At 42.6% G+C, this 13,555-nt stretch overlaps 1 protein-coding gene across 1 annotated transcript in view; it reads right to left on the bottom strand.

Moving 5' to 3' along the window:
• The window catches only part of LOC109476576 (DBH-like monooxygenase protein 1 homolog), a 17,066-nt gene extending 4,088 nt beyond the window's left edge, over positions 1-12,978 (bottom strand). The window contains exons 1-7 of the mRNA XM_019777561.1: positions 12,658-12,978; positions 3,923-4,069; positions 2,869-3,045; positions 2,462-2,545; positions 1,989-2,168; positions 1,337-1,436; positions 114-318 (exon numbers count right to left, since the gene is read on the bottom strand). Of these exons, the coding sequence (XP_019633120.1) occupies positions 114-318; positions 1,337-1,436; positions 1,989-2,168; positions 2,462-2,545; positions 2,869-3,045; positions 3,923-4,069; positions 12,658-12,921 (1,157 nt within the window). The 5' untranslated portion in view covers positions 12,922-12,978. The remainder of the gene's footprint in view (positions 1-113; positions 319-1,336; positions 1,437-1,988; positions 2,169-2,461; positions 2,546-2,868; positions 3,046-3,922; positions 4,070-12,657) is intronic.
• Between the last annotated feature and the right edge of the window lie 577 nt (positions 12,979-13,555).

Raw genomic sequence — 13,555 nt, 5'->3', positions numbered from 1 at the left:
GGAAATAATTCATTATTGAAAGTTTTGGAACGGTATCAGCTGTGAACGACGAACGTCCGCCTAGATAGTTCTACGACCGGCTGCTACAATACTATTAGTTGGTAGGTAGTTACGCCATGCAGGCGTTGCCAAAAACAAAACATACATGTACCTCTTGGAGACAGGATGAACTGCAGTACGCGTACACGTTAAACCTGTCTGCTCCAGGCGGTATCATCATGGTGGGACTGACCTCTGCCCCGATCTGCAGCACGCCTCCGTCATGGGTACGCAGTACCGGCGTGTAGTGGATCCGGATTCCGGAACTGTCGTACAGGTCTGAAAAACGGATAAGAAACTAGAAATGTCGACATTTGCAGAGCAAATGCATAAATGCTTACCTTCACAAGGTCTAGGCCAACAAACTATTGCTCCACTTATTCTTCCTCAAACACAATAATATATATGGCGACCAGCCTCTCCAACACTGTCCTGCTACATAATGTAACCCAACACAACAGGGTGTCTGCTACAGCACCAGTTAGGCCATGTTGATTTGATTATATGGATGACATCCTCTGGGAACCCCAAAACTGATGCGCGCGTGCGAATAAAAAAAAAGTTTTGCAAAAAAAAAAGTTGCTTTCACTATGAAATCTACGTGGTCATGAAGGTTGAACAAATGGCACAGAATATGTTATGGCGAATAATCTACTCTTCGAATTCATTTCTTTACATTTTTGTCTTTTTTCCTTTGATTTTGGCATTCTACGACATTGGTATCGTTTCTAAATGTTTTCCTTGCAACATATGGTATATTTTTGCTCATTTAGCAACTGTTTTGCACGATTTACAGTATGGTTGAAAACTTTTTTTTTTTTGGAAACGGCCGAAAATTCATGCGCGCGCGGATGTCATCCATATAATCAAATCAACATGGCCTTACCAGACGTCTGGTCCAAGTCATTGGCCTTATGTGCTTGGAGAAGAAGAAGAACCAGAGCAAAAACAATATGTTTTCGTTCTGCAAAGGTAAACATAACAAGAAGTTGGAGAGTTCCGGAAAGTATGCACAATCATCGACGCCTACCCTGGGAGCCAGCCTATAGCATCGCGGGTCGTTAGCCGGTTCCCTTCGGTGGCCAAAAGCAGTACGCCCGCCTGTCTAAATTACCGCTACGGGGGAGTTGAGCCCGAGGGGAGTTGGCCGGGCCTCGCTCTTTCAAGGTAGTGCTTTTGGCAACTGAACGAAATCGGCTAACAGTTCGATACCTGGTTCTAGGTCCTTGACTTAAATGAAGAAACAAAAGCTGAAAATTCGTGCAGCGATATATCATGTACTAGATTAAGTACTAACCGTCTCTCAGGTTTGGATTGTCGTAGTGAATCTGCAGTACTAAAACGTTGCCATCATCATCACCTACGGGTAGTCCAACATCTTCGGGCAAATACAGATCCTACGGGAAAATTAGAGATGGCAGACTTCACCCCTTCATGTAGGTAAGAAACACACATTCATAAACAGATAGAAAAAAGCACACAGGGACAAAGAGACACATGCGTGCGCACACAAATACACTCACTCACACACACCCAACGGAATGTACTGACAGCTTCAGCAATGGCAGTAAGCGAGCTATAGGTAATAATCAACATGGATTGTGTTTAAATTTTATATAGTAAATTAAAAGAGATAATTCAGCTTATGAAAATGGCATTTACCAGTAGATAATCATAATAAATGCCAGCTAAGTCTAGTAATGGTTGATTTAGGCCTAAAACTGTGTGTATTTATAGCTATTGGTAAATATCACTTTTTGTGGAGTGAACCCTACATATTTAACTCCACCTTTTATACATATTGCACATATTGCATACATATTATTTTATACATATATATATGCCAGGTAAGTCCTGTTATTCAATGTCCTTTGTAAATCCGACTTTTTCTATACAGTATAAACAAACAAACAAACCAACAAACAAAGAAATAAACAAACATAACGCACATTGCCACCGACTGCCCAGGCCACCAGAAAACGAGTGCGTCCGCAATCTAAGGACCTTCTGACGGAACCACAGCGAGGGCTTGACAGGTGACTCAAACTCTCGTTCCCATCGTGTTTACACTGGAAGAGAACTATGTGATGCACAAGTCTCTCGTGCCCAGGCTGGATGATAGCTTCCATCTGGAATAGAAACTCTTTGTAAACATTTAAAACATTTTTGGCGACGTCTCAGGGAGGAGCCTAAAGGTACAGTATTGTGTGCAGTTTGCAAGAACTCTAGGAATGGTACAGGCATTTTGTCCACAGGCATGGAATGTCCACAGGCATTTCTCTGACCCACATCTATGCCCACATTCCACAATAGCAATTTTCGCCCATCCGTTAATATTATGTAAAAAGGCGTTGGAAACAGACTTTGCTTGATGTACATTATTGTATATGAAATATGAAACTCGAAGAATAAAGTATATGACCTTTATGATGTGATGTTTCCTGTCCATTGGTGGCATCCTGAGAGCGGTACACCAGTATGTAGTGTCTCTAGGTGGTACATGAACCTGTGTGGAAAGATGTGCATGTATATTAAATGCTGGTTCTACAGTACTAGAGTTTGAAGAGGGAATACAAATGTAGCCATGTTTGGGATTGTGTTCTCGCCGAACTCCAGTCAGAAGCTCTAAGGAAGGTGTCTGATAAACATTGAAACGTAAGCAATGTAGGAACAATATCCGGTTCTTTATAAGAATTAATACCGATGTCCAAAGTATAATCTTAGTAGTCTGACGTGTTTTTGTTAACGTTTCGGGGGCCTTGACCTTAGACTAGGAACGCGCAGTCTTAATTGGGAAGCTCCTTTAATATAGTTCCCATCTATACTTACGTTGTCTGTTAAAGCATCGAACGTCAAGACGTCCTCAGGACTATCCCATTGTGGCGGTGCAGGGGGGTCCAGCAGGTTGAGACTGGAGGTCCCTCGGCGGCTCTCGTGGTAGAGCGGTCCCCTCCCGGGGTCAGGGTCATCCGGGTGGTATGCCCAAATCACTCTGGTCGTTCCTTTCTGCGGATGGATACCAACCGTTACAACTTCAGTCGAAGAGAAATTTGGCAAACCACTGCAAGTTACATGTCCTTAAAGGCATGCAATGCAATTTCAGAGCAGCAAAACAAAATTTTCAAAGTCAAATTTTGGTCATTATTTTACATTAGTAAGTTAAAGCACTCGTATCCCATAGCATACTGACAAAATACTATGTCACTGACGGAAAGCAGTTGCCTGTTTTGTATTGTAGATACTAGGTATTTATGGGTGGTACCCCAAAATAAAGAGATGCTTCATGTAGCTTGTTTTAGGGCTACTAGTATAAAATTCTGACGAGAAAGCTAGTGCTAAAAAATGGCAGTTAATATCAATATCAGACAGATTTTCTTATTCAGAATATATTTTTTTTGTTTTGCCGACCTGAAAGTGTAGCCTATGTAACCCAAGCTCCGGGGGGCTCCCTACATAGTCCGCCACCCATAGGGGGCCGGCTGGATGTTGGGCGGCCGGCAAAAGCGATTTAATCAGGCTACTGAAAGTGCATTGGATGTCTTTAACAGTTACACTCAATATAAAGCAATGTCTTGGTTTGGCTTACGGATGTATGCTTAGGATTTAGAATTAATTTGGATTTTATTTAGTACTACCGGTACGTACTGGTAAAACCAAATGTATTACTGAATCCAAATCGGTGCTTATTACATAGCCTCCTTCGCGGTCTTGTTGGGCGTCGGCGTTATTTTTTCTCTGAGCGACGCGAGTTTCAAAAACTCCCTCGGCAGCAAATCGTCCCTCGCGGCCGCATATTACTCGCGTCGCTCAGAGAAAAAAGAACGCCGACGCCCAACAAGACTGCGAAGGAGGCTACTTATTACATACGTATTTGGCAGCTAACCTGGATGTCTCTATCCGAGGAATCACATGTCTGCAGTTTTCTGCTGAACCGCATGGTGGTGTGAGTACCGTTCTCTTGTGCTTCGTGCAGCGTCCAGTCCTGCTTGGCGTCCAGGACTGGCTGTGACTTTTCGTGTGCATAGCGGTCCTGAAAAGTAAAAAAAAAATGTATCAAATGAAAAGTACGGGGATTTTTGTCCGTGAATAATTTTATCAGGCTGGTAAGGGGGGAGGAGGGGGGTTAGAAAGGCAGTCGCGTTTGGAACCGCATTCTTCATAGTGCAGCAGCGACACATAGCTTCAGTGCGAAGTAGAAAAAGGAATTTTTTGCCGTCGGCCACGGTACTAGAGAACAATACGTGTCACAGTCACACTGAATCCGATGCCGTTCGACTGGTCTGCCATGTTACGTATTGCACGTGGAATCAACCGTTTGGACAAGTCTAATTTCTGTTCAAGCGGAGGTCAGATATAAAGACTGTGACATTCTTTTCATCACAGTACCTTGGTGGGGCCAGCTGTCAAAAAAACAAAAAACAGCTAGAGAAAATCAGAATATCAACCAACCAACCGACCGACCGACCGACCGACCGACCGACCGACCGACCGACCGACCAGCCAACCGACCGACCGACCGACCGACCGACCGACCGACCGACCGACCGACCGACCGACCGACCAACCAACCAACCAACCTACCAACCAACCGACCATAAAGAAACCAAATAACCAAATAACCAACCAAACAATCTGTTTTAATAAACATGACTTCCGAAGACAACGCAACACTGTGGTGTCTATTTTGTGTACATGTAGTTGTAAGATCTTGTAACATGGAAAAGCATGTCAAAACTGTGAGCAGGAGGCGAAATGCGGGTGTGTGTGTGAAAAATCCTGCACCCCTACGTATGGTGCAGAATGGAACAGTCCAATTATGAAGCCGACCTTGTGGTTAATGTTCTCTGAGTCATGTTGTTTGTTGTTTGAAAACTCTGCTTTAGGAAGAACGGTAGGTACTCTTACTGCAAGCTTTTATACCTTTTTGGCAGTCAGTACATGTCGTCAATTATTGAATATTACTTGTATATACTTGTATATGTATTATATTAGCCTACGGTGTTAGTTTTACTGAGTATGTGGAATGTAAAATTCGGCGCAATTCAGTGTATACTGCAAGGCCGATTTGTATCGTGTTTTTATCAATAAACCACTACTACTACTACTACTACATAAAGTTGGTGTATTCTAGATTTTTATGAGATCGGTGGATGTTCGCAAGTGACTGAATCTCGTCCAATGTGGTAGTCTAAGGATCCTTTTCAAAGATAAATACGCTCGAACCTCTGACGATTTGTTGATTCAACAACATTTCGATAACCAAAAAATTCGTTGACGCCTTCTTTAGGAAACAAAAGTTGACGTAGTCGCGAATGAAAAGCTTACGGGAGGGGGGAAGCAGAGTGGATATTACGCACAAAAGGGCACATAGGCAGACATGTTTAAATATGGGCGTTAGCTGTTGTGATGCTACTTACACAAAGGGTAGCACTTTTTCCCAAGGATTACGAGGTATGTATAACGTAGCCTTGTTGTCACTCTAGTCGGAGATCCGGTGTATACTAAGTAGTACGGCACCCAGGATACAGAATAACTCAAGAGAAGAAAACGGTTGTTTTTACACCAAATCTGGTACGTGTATCTTAAGGTCTTAGATTTTTGGACTCATGATGTCATGTAGAATTATTTCTGGTAGGTTTTAAAAGGCTAATTATACATTACTGTTGACGACTTTGTGTACATGTGTGTGAAGACCAATGGATCCAACTGGTAACCGTCATATGTTCGTTTGAGGGTGTGTGTGTGTCTATTTGCTTCTGTGTCTGTGTGTGTGTGTGTATGTCTGTCTGTCCGAGTCTCTTTGTAAACAATATGAGACATGAATACCTTTGTTTGAGTATCATATCGCCGTACATAATTTCTGCAGATTGAGAAATGCTCTCCCTAAGTTAAAGAGAAGAACACGCCAAACGTATGAGGTCGTAGAACTGATACATCTGACGTTAACGTTTCTATGTCCACAGAAATGTCTTCGTCAAAGTGGAGTGGAATCTTGATAGTGGCTGGGGCGTGTATGGGGATTTCTGTGACCCTGTATATGAACAATATAAAGCACCAATCAGAATTTAGCACTTATCGTGCTGTGAGCAACACTTCTGCATGCCGACCTTGCCAGGAGCACACCAACTTTGTCTTCGTTAAAGTCCACAAGGTAATTACCTAAACCTACAGAGAACCAGGGGAAAAACAGGGAAAAGTTTGTTGTATACGTACTTTGTGTTTTCGACAAAGTACGTATACAAAGTACATAAACAACAATTCCTACAAATAGTTAGGAAAAATATTCTCTCGGTCTTAGAAGGATTTCATATTTGAACAAACAACTGGAGAATTTAGACTTCCAGAAAGTGTTTGGATTTATGGAAATGTATTGTAGTAACTGTATTGTATGATAATGGGGAAATACCAGATTGAATCACGTCATAGTATTACGAACATTAAAGGACTGTATTGTGTAATTTAATCTGGAAATACACCATTGGTCTATGTTTAATTTCATACTATGATTACAAAGTACGCATTCCTGGTGACCTTAAACTGTATACTGTATACTCCCACCCAGGGTATACTAGGTCACAACCCTGACAGCCAACTGATACAAAATCTCCACCCACTCACTTCAATCTATGCTGCTCAGGACAAGATACGAACTTTCAGTGAACCAAACATGCCCAAAACAATACTTCCAACAAATATGTTTTGTTTCCAGGCCGGGGGCTCGACGGTTGCCGCCATACTTCAGCGATTCGGCGATGTTCGGAACCTGTCCTTTGTTCTTCCTCGACGGGGTATCAGACTGGGCTGGCCGAACCAACTGAAACGGCGCGATTTTCTCCCTACTTTAACCGGCGAATACAACATCCTTGTTCGGCACGTAGTCTATAATAAGAAGATCCTACAAGGCATCATGCCTAACGATACTGTGTACATTACCATCCTACGAGAGCCTTTCAGCCACTTCAAATCAGCCTTTAACTTTTTCAATGTTGCAGGACATTTAAAGATCAAGGGCAAAAATCCCGTCTTGAAATTCCTCAAATCCCCGGGTAGGTACAAGAAAAATCGCGCAACAAAAAACTTCATGTCCTTCGACTTGGGTTTTCCGGTCAAACGGCAATCAAACAATCAAGACGCTATCAGAAAATATGTCGCAAAGATAGACGAAGATTTTTTGCTGGTGATGATTTTGGAGTATTTGAACGAATCGTTGGTGTTGTTGAAGAGGTACATGTGTTGGTCTTTTACCGACATTTTGTACTGGAAACAGAACAAGAGAACATACAAGTACAAGGAAATGCAACCTTCGCTTGAGCAAAGGAGAGCGCATCAGAGTTGGTCGAAGGTTGACTACGCCATGTACGCGCACTTTAACGCTACCTTGTGGAAGAAGATTGAACTACAGGGCCTTGATTTCTGGGAGGAAGTCCGACGTTTCCAGGCCGTGCAGAGCGATGTTATGGAGGCTTGTCAGTCATCACAGGGTGTGGTCAATACACGGATCAACGCGTCCAAGTGGAGCGATGAATTCTACGTAGATGCCGATTTATGTAGCAAGATAAAGCGAACAACGCTTCCTTATTTTAACTTTCTGAAAAACAAGTATAATTTACAAAGTAAAAGCAAAGTTTCTGCCGCCCGGGGCTCTGTTAAAAGACAAAGTCATTGTTTTCAAGGTACTACCGGCGTTTGATAAACTGACGGGACTTCGGTCAATGAGAACATGATTATGATATTCTACATCCAAGCAACAAATTGCAAGCAACCAGTCAGACAGCCAATCGACCAAATGACCAGCCAGCTAGCCAACCACTCAATTAACCAACCAACCAACCAACCAACCAACCAACCAACCAACCAACCAACCAACCAACCAACCAACCAACCAACCAATCTAGCAGTCTGTCAGCCAACTATTCACTAACAAACCAACGTAACAACCAACCTAGAACCTAGCCATGCAAGCAACCTAGCAGTCAGACAGTTAACTATCTACTTTCCGACGAACGAACGAACGAACGAACCGACCGACCGACCGACCAACCGACCGACCAACCAACCAACCAACCAACCAACCAACCAACCAACCAAACAAACAAACAAACAACCTGTTTAAATAAACATGATATCAATCCCCAATGACAACGCAACACTGTGGTGTCAAATTTATGTACATGTAGTTGTAAGATCTTCTAATGTATGCCAAAACTGTGAGCAGGAGGCGATATGCGGAGGAGGGGGGGGGGGTAAAATTGCTGGCGAACGTCTTCAGGGGGTCACTAGCGATTATTATCTAACATCTGCTTGGACTTGGAGGGTCGATCCTCATGAAGTTATGAAGGGGCATCGACCCAGGGCAGGCATCAGTAGTGTGCACACCCCTACGTATGGTGCAGGATGGAACAGTCCAATTATGAATCCGACCTTGTGGTTAATGTTCTCTGAGTTATTCACAAAAAAACCCGTCCCAGTTTTGAAACTTAATGAATTGTAAGACTTGTTGTTTGAAAACTCTGCTTGAGGAAGAACGGTAGGTACTCTTACTGCAAGGTCTTATACCTTTTTGGCAGTCAGTACATGTCGTCAATTATTGAATGTTACTTGTATATACTTGTATATGTATTATATTAGCCTACGGTGTTAGTTTTACTGAGTATGTGGAATGTAAAATTCGGCGCAATTCAGTGTATACTGCCGATTTGTATCGTGTTTTTATCAATAAACCACTACTACTACTACTACTACTACTACTACTACTACATAAAGTTGGTGTATTCTAGATTTTCATGAGATCGGTCGATGTTCGCAGGTGACTGATTCTCGTCCAATGTGGTAGTCTAAGGATCATTTTCAAAGATAAATACGCTCCAACTTCTGACGATTTGTTGATTCAACAACATTTTGATAACGAAAGATTCGTCGACGCCTACTTTAGGAAAGAAAAGTCGACGTAGTCGCGAATGAAAAGCTTATGGGAGGGGGGAAGAAAAGTGGATATTACGCACAAAAGGGCACATAGGCAGACATGTTTAAATATGGGCGTTAGCTGTTGTGATGCTACTTACACAAAGGGTAGCACTTTTTCCCAAGGATTACGAGGTATAACGTAGCCTGCTTGTCACTCTAGTCGGAGATCCGGTGTATACTAAGTAGTACGGCACCCAGGATACAGAATAAGAACTCAAGAGAAGAAAACGTTGTTTTTACACCAAATCTGGTACGTGTATCTTAAGGTCTTGGATTTTTGGACTCATGATGTCATGTAGAATTATTTCTGGTAGGTTTTAAAAGGTTAATTATACATTACTGTTGACGACTTTGTGTACATGTGTGTGAAGACCAATGGATCCAACTGGTAACCGTCATATGTTCGTTTGAGGGCGTGTGTGTGTCTATTTGCTTCTGTGTCTGTGTGTGTGTGTCTGTGTGTGTGTGTGTGTATGTCTGTCTGTCTGTCCGAGTCTCTTTGTAAACAATATGAGACATGAATACCTTTGTTTGTGTATCATATCGTCATACATAATTTCTGCAGATTGAGAAATGCTCTCCCTAAGTTAAAGAGAAGAACACGCCAAACGTATGAGGTCGTAGAACTGTTAGATCTGACGTTTAAACGTTTCTATGTCCACAGAAATGTCTTCGTCAAAGTGGAGTGGAATCTTGATAGTGGCTGGGGCGTGTATGGGGATTTCTGTGATCCTGTATATGAACAATATAAAGCACCAATCAGAATTTAGCACTTATCGTGCTGTGAGCAACACTTCTGCATGCCGACCTTGCCAGGAGCACACCAACTTTGTCTTCGTTAAAGTCCACAAGGTAACTAAACCTACAGAGAACCAGGGGAAAAACAGGGAAACGTTTGTTGTATACGTACTTTGTGTTTTCGACAAAGTACGTATACAAAGTACATATACAACAATTCCTACAAATAGTTAGGAAAAAATATCCTCTCGGTCTTAGAAGGATTCCATATTTAAACAAACAACTGGAGAATTTAGACTTCCAGAAAGTGTTTGGATTGATGGAAATGTATTGTAGTAACTGTACTGTATGATCATGGGGAAATACAAAAAAATACATCATAGTATTACGAACATTAAAGGACTGTATGGTGTAATTTAATCTGGATATACACCATTGGTCTATGTTTAATTTCATACCATGATTACACAGTACGCATTCCTGGTGACCATAAACTGTATATACTCCCACCCAGGGTAGCACGTCGGCAGAATGTACTGCGCCTGCGCAGAACCCTGTATTTCCTTGATTTTCGGTGGATTTTTGGTCAATGTTGCATCAGAATTTTGCCTGTTGCAAAGGTTCCTACATAACATTTGGAAACTACAGACGGTGTGTTAACCTTATATGCGCTAGTGCGACCTTATATGAGACTTTCTGTCGATGCGAAGTGCTATGTAGAATACATTACGGGTTTCGCGCAGGTGCAGTGCGTTCTGCCGACGTGCTACCCAGGGTATACTAGGTCACAACCCTGACAGCCAACTGATACAAAATCTCCACCCACTTACTTCCAATCTTTGCTGCTAGCATGCTCAGGACAAGATACGAACTTTCAGTGAACCAAACATGCCCAAAACAATACTTCCAACAAATATGTTTTGTTTCCAGGCCGGGGGCTCGACGGTTGCCGCCATACTTCAGCGTTTCGGCGATGTTCGGAACCTGTCCTTTGTTCTTCCTCGACGGGGTATCAGACTGGGCTGGCCGAACCAACTGAAACGGCGCGATTTTCTCCCTACTTTAACCGGCGAATACAACATCCTTGTTCGGCACGTAGTGTATAATAAGGGGATCCTACAAGGCATCATGCCTAATGATACTGTGTACATTACCATCCTACGAGAGCCTTTCAGCCACTTCAAATCAGCCTTTAACTTTTTCCATGTTGCACGACATTTAAAAATCAAGGGCAAAAATCCCGTCTTGAAATTCCTCAAATCCCCGGGTAAGTACAGGAGTCTTCGCGAAACGAGGAACTTCATGTCCTTCGACCTGGGTTTTCCGGTCAAACGACAATCAAACAATCAGGACGCTATCAGAAAATATGTCGCAAAGATAGACGAAGATTTTTTGCTGGTGATGATTTTGGAGTATTTGAACGAATCGTTGGTGTTGTTGAAGAGGTATATGTGTTGGTCTTTTGCCGACATTTTGTACTGGAAACAGAACAAGAGAACATACAAGTACAAGGAAATGCAACCTTCGCTTGAGCAAAGGAGAGCGCATCAGAGTTGGTCGAAGGTTGACTACGCAATGTACGCGCACTTCAACGCTACCTTGTGGAAGAAGATAGAACTGCAGGGCGCTGATTTCTGGGAGGAAGTCCGCCGTTTCCAGGCCGTGCAGAGCGATGTGATGGAGGTTTGTCAGTCACCACAGGGTGTGGTCAATACACGGATCAACGCGTCCAAATGGAGCGATGAATTCTACGTAGATGCCGATTTATGTAACAAGATAAAACTAACAACGCTTCCTTATTTTAACTTTCTGAAAAACAAGTATAATTTACAAAGTAAAAGCAACGTTTCTGCCGCCCGGGGCTCTGTTAAAAGGCAAAGTCATTGCTTTCCAGGCACAAATAAGTTCTCATAAACTGACGGAACTAAGAACACTGCGTACATGATATTCTACAACCAATTATCCAAGCAAGCAAGCAAGCAACCAACCAACCAACCAACCAACCAACCAACCAACCAACCAACCAACCAACCAACCAACAACTAATGAATAATTTCTAACTTCCTATGCTCACACAGTACTAAATGAAGACACTTAGTAGTTTTATATATTTGGAACTTTAAAAACTATCTACATTATAATAACGAGCTTTCCCCAACCTTACTGAAACTTCTAGGTCAGCAAAAGGGGTGTCAAATTGTAAAACAAGTACCAGGCGGAGTGTTGAGCCAAGCTGATGACAAACAGATGTCGGAGCGTTAGCTTCCCATGCTGCTTTCTGTAACTGGTACTCTCGGTCAAGGGCAACGAACTTCTGTTCCATGGCCAATAATATACTCAACTCCTCTCGACTTTATCCTCGGTCTGTCACTTGATACAAAACATGTGCGCAGAGGAATGTGTCACAAGAAAGTATTCTAGTTTCAAGCCACCCCCAAACATATGACTGGGCTTGAAACTAAAAGCCTTTCTTTTAGCTACGTATACGCTGCACAGTACTTTGGGACGATAACGTTGTAAATATCACAACGCCTGTTTTGCACCACTTTTGTTTCTATTTTGTGCAAAACATGTGCACGTACAGATAGAGAAATGAGTCACAAGAATGGGTACTAGTAGCTACAAGAACGTCTTCTTCTAGTTCCATAAGCCATATGTCTCGTACATACTGGCTTGGACCTAGAAGACATCCTTGTAGCTACGCTGCTAAAATGTTGATCTATTAAGGGAAACCTTGTTTCCTTGTACGATCTAGGGAAGATATGATATCATATGTTGAGTAAATATTCCTTCATTGTATTGCAATATTCGGTAAGTTACATACAGTGATCACTTACTAAGACAGTGCTTTTTACTATTTTTCAAGTGGCAGTTACTTTTGAAAAATGACAGTTTTGAAAAGTGAGTTATTCTTACTTCCAACTCTGCACGCCCGTCCTCCACCCAGCCAATCACAATGTCAGAGTTGGCCATGCCGCCATTTGGAGAGAATCCCAGCGCTACATATCCTCTGGTTTCCGCGGTGGCTTCAAATGTGATGCTAGCTTCGTCGAAGAACCATCGTAGGCGAAACTTCCCCTGTGTGTCAAGAACTGCACTGTGAGTGAAGACGGTTGTTGCTTCTGCCAAGAAGGCAGGCAGGCCCGCCACAAAGATGACAAGGACTTGCAAAGGAGACATAATGTTTGTGGAACCAGCTAGAGTCAGGCGTCTTGGATTTTTCTTGGCATCTTAATACATGTAGACTTGGCAAGTCGTTGTAGTCGACTTGGCGAACTGTAGAACATTGGTTAGGACTTGCTCACTGTTACTGAATAAAGGTGGACACTGTATCTTACGGACAACATTTTTAGAGACTATCCTTGTAATAATTAGATGTGAATAAGTATTAGCCGTGACTTTAGAAAGAAAAACGCAAGGATTTTCACTTCAACCTCCCAAGGTACCACAATGGTTTAGTCCAAACCTTGGGATAATTGGACGTGATCTAAATATTTAGAGGATCTGGTTGGTGGAAAAATAGTCTGGGTGCCAGACTGCTTGGAGGCCTTTAGCTAGCTCTTCGGATGTAGAGTCAACATGGCCCCAAGGAAATGTTACCTTAGCCTAGAAACAGTCTGGCACCAAGGCTAGAGGTAACCTGAGGAAGACTCTTGGCATCTGCTAGGGATTTTATTTGGATTCAGCCAGGAAAATCCGCGGGTGGGCATAGTTACCCTGGCGGGGTAGACCTTACAGCGCCGAGTCCGCAGATGGGAAAGACTTGCGACCAACTTTAATAGGTTGATCTTAGGTTGTTGGTTGGTAAAGGTAT

The sequence above is a fragment of the Branchiostoma belcheri genome, unplaced genomic scaffold, assembly GCF_001625305.1.
Source record: "Branchiostoma belcheri isolate BF01 breed outbred unplaced genomic scaffold, Haploidv18h27 scaffold38, whole genome shotgun sequence".
In the NCBI taxonomy this organism is placed as follows: Eukaryota; Metazoa; Chordata; class Leptocardii; order Amphioxiformes; family Branchiostomatidae; genus Branchiostoma; species Branchiostoma belcheri.
Note: the sequence above shows the minus strand (reverse complement) of the source record. Positions and strands in the feature narration are given on the sequence as shown.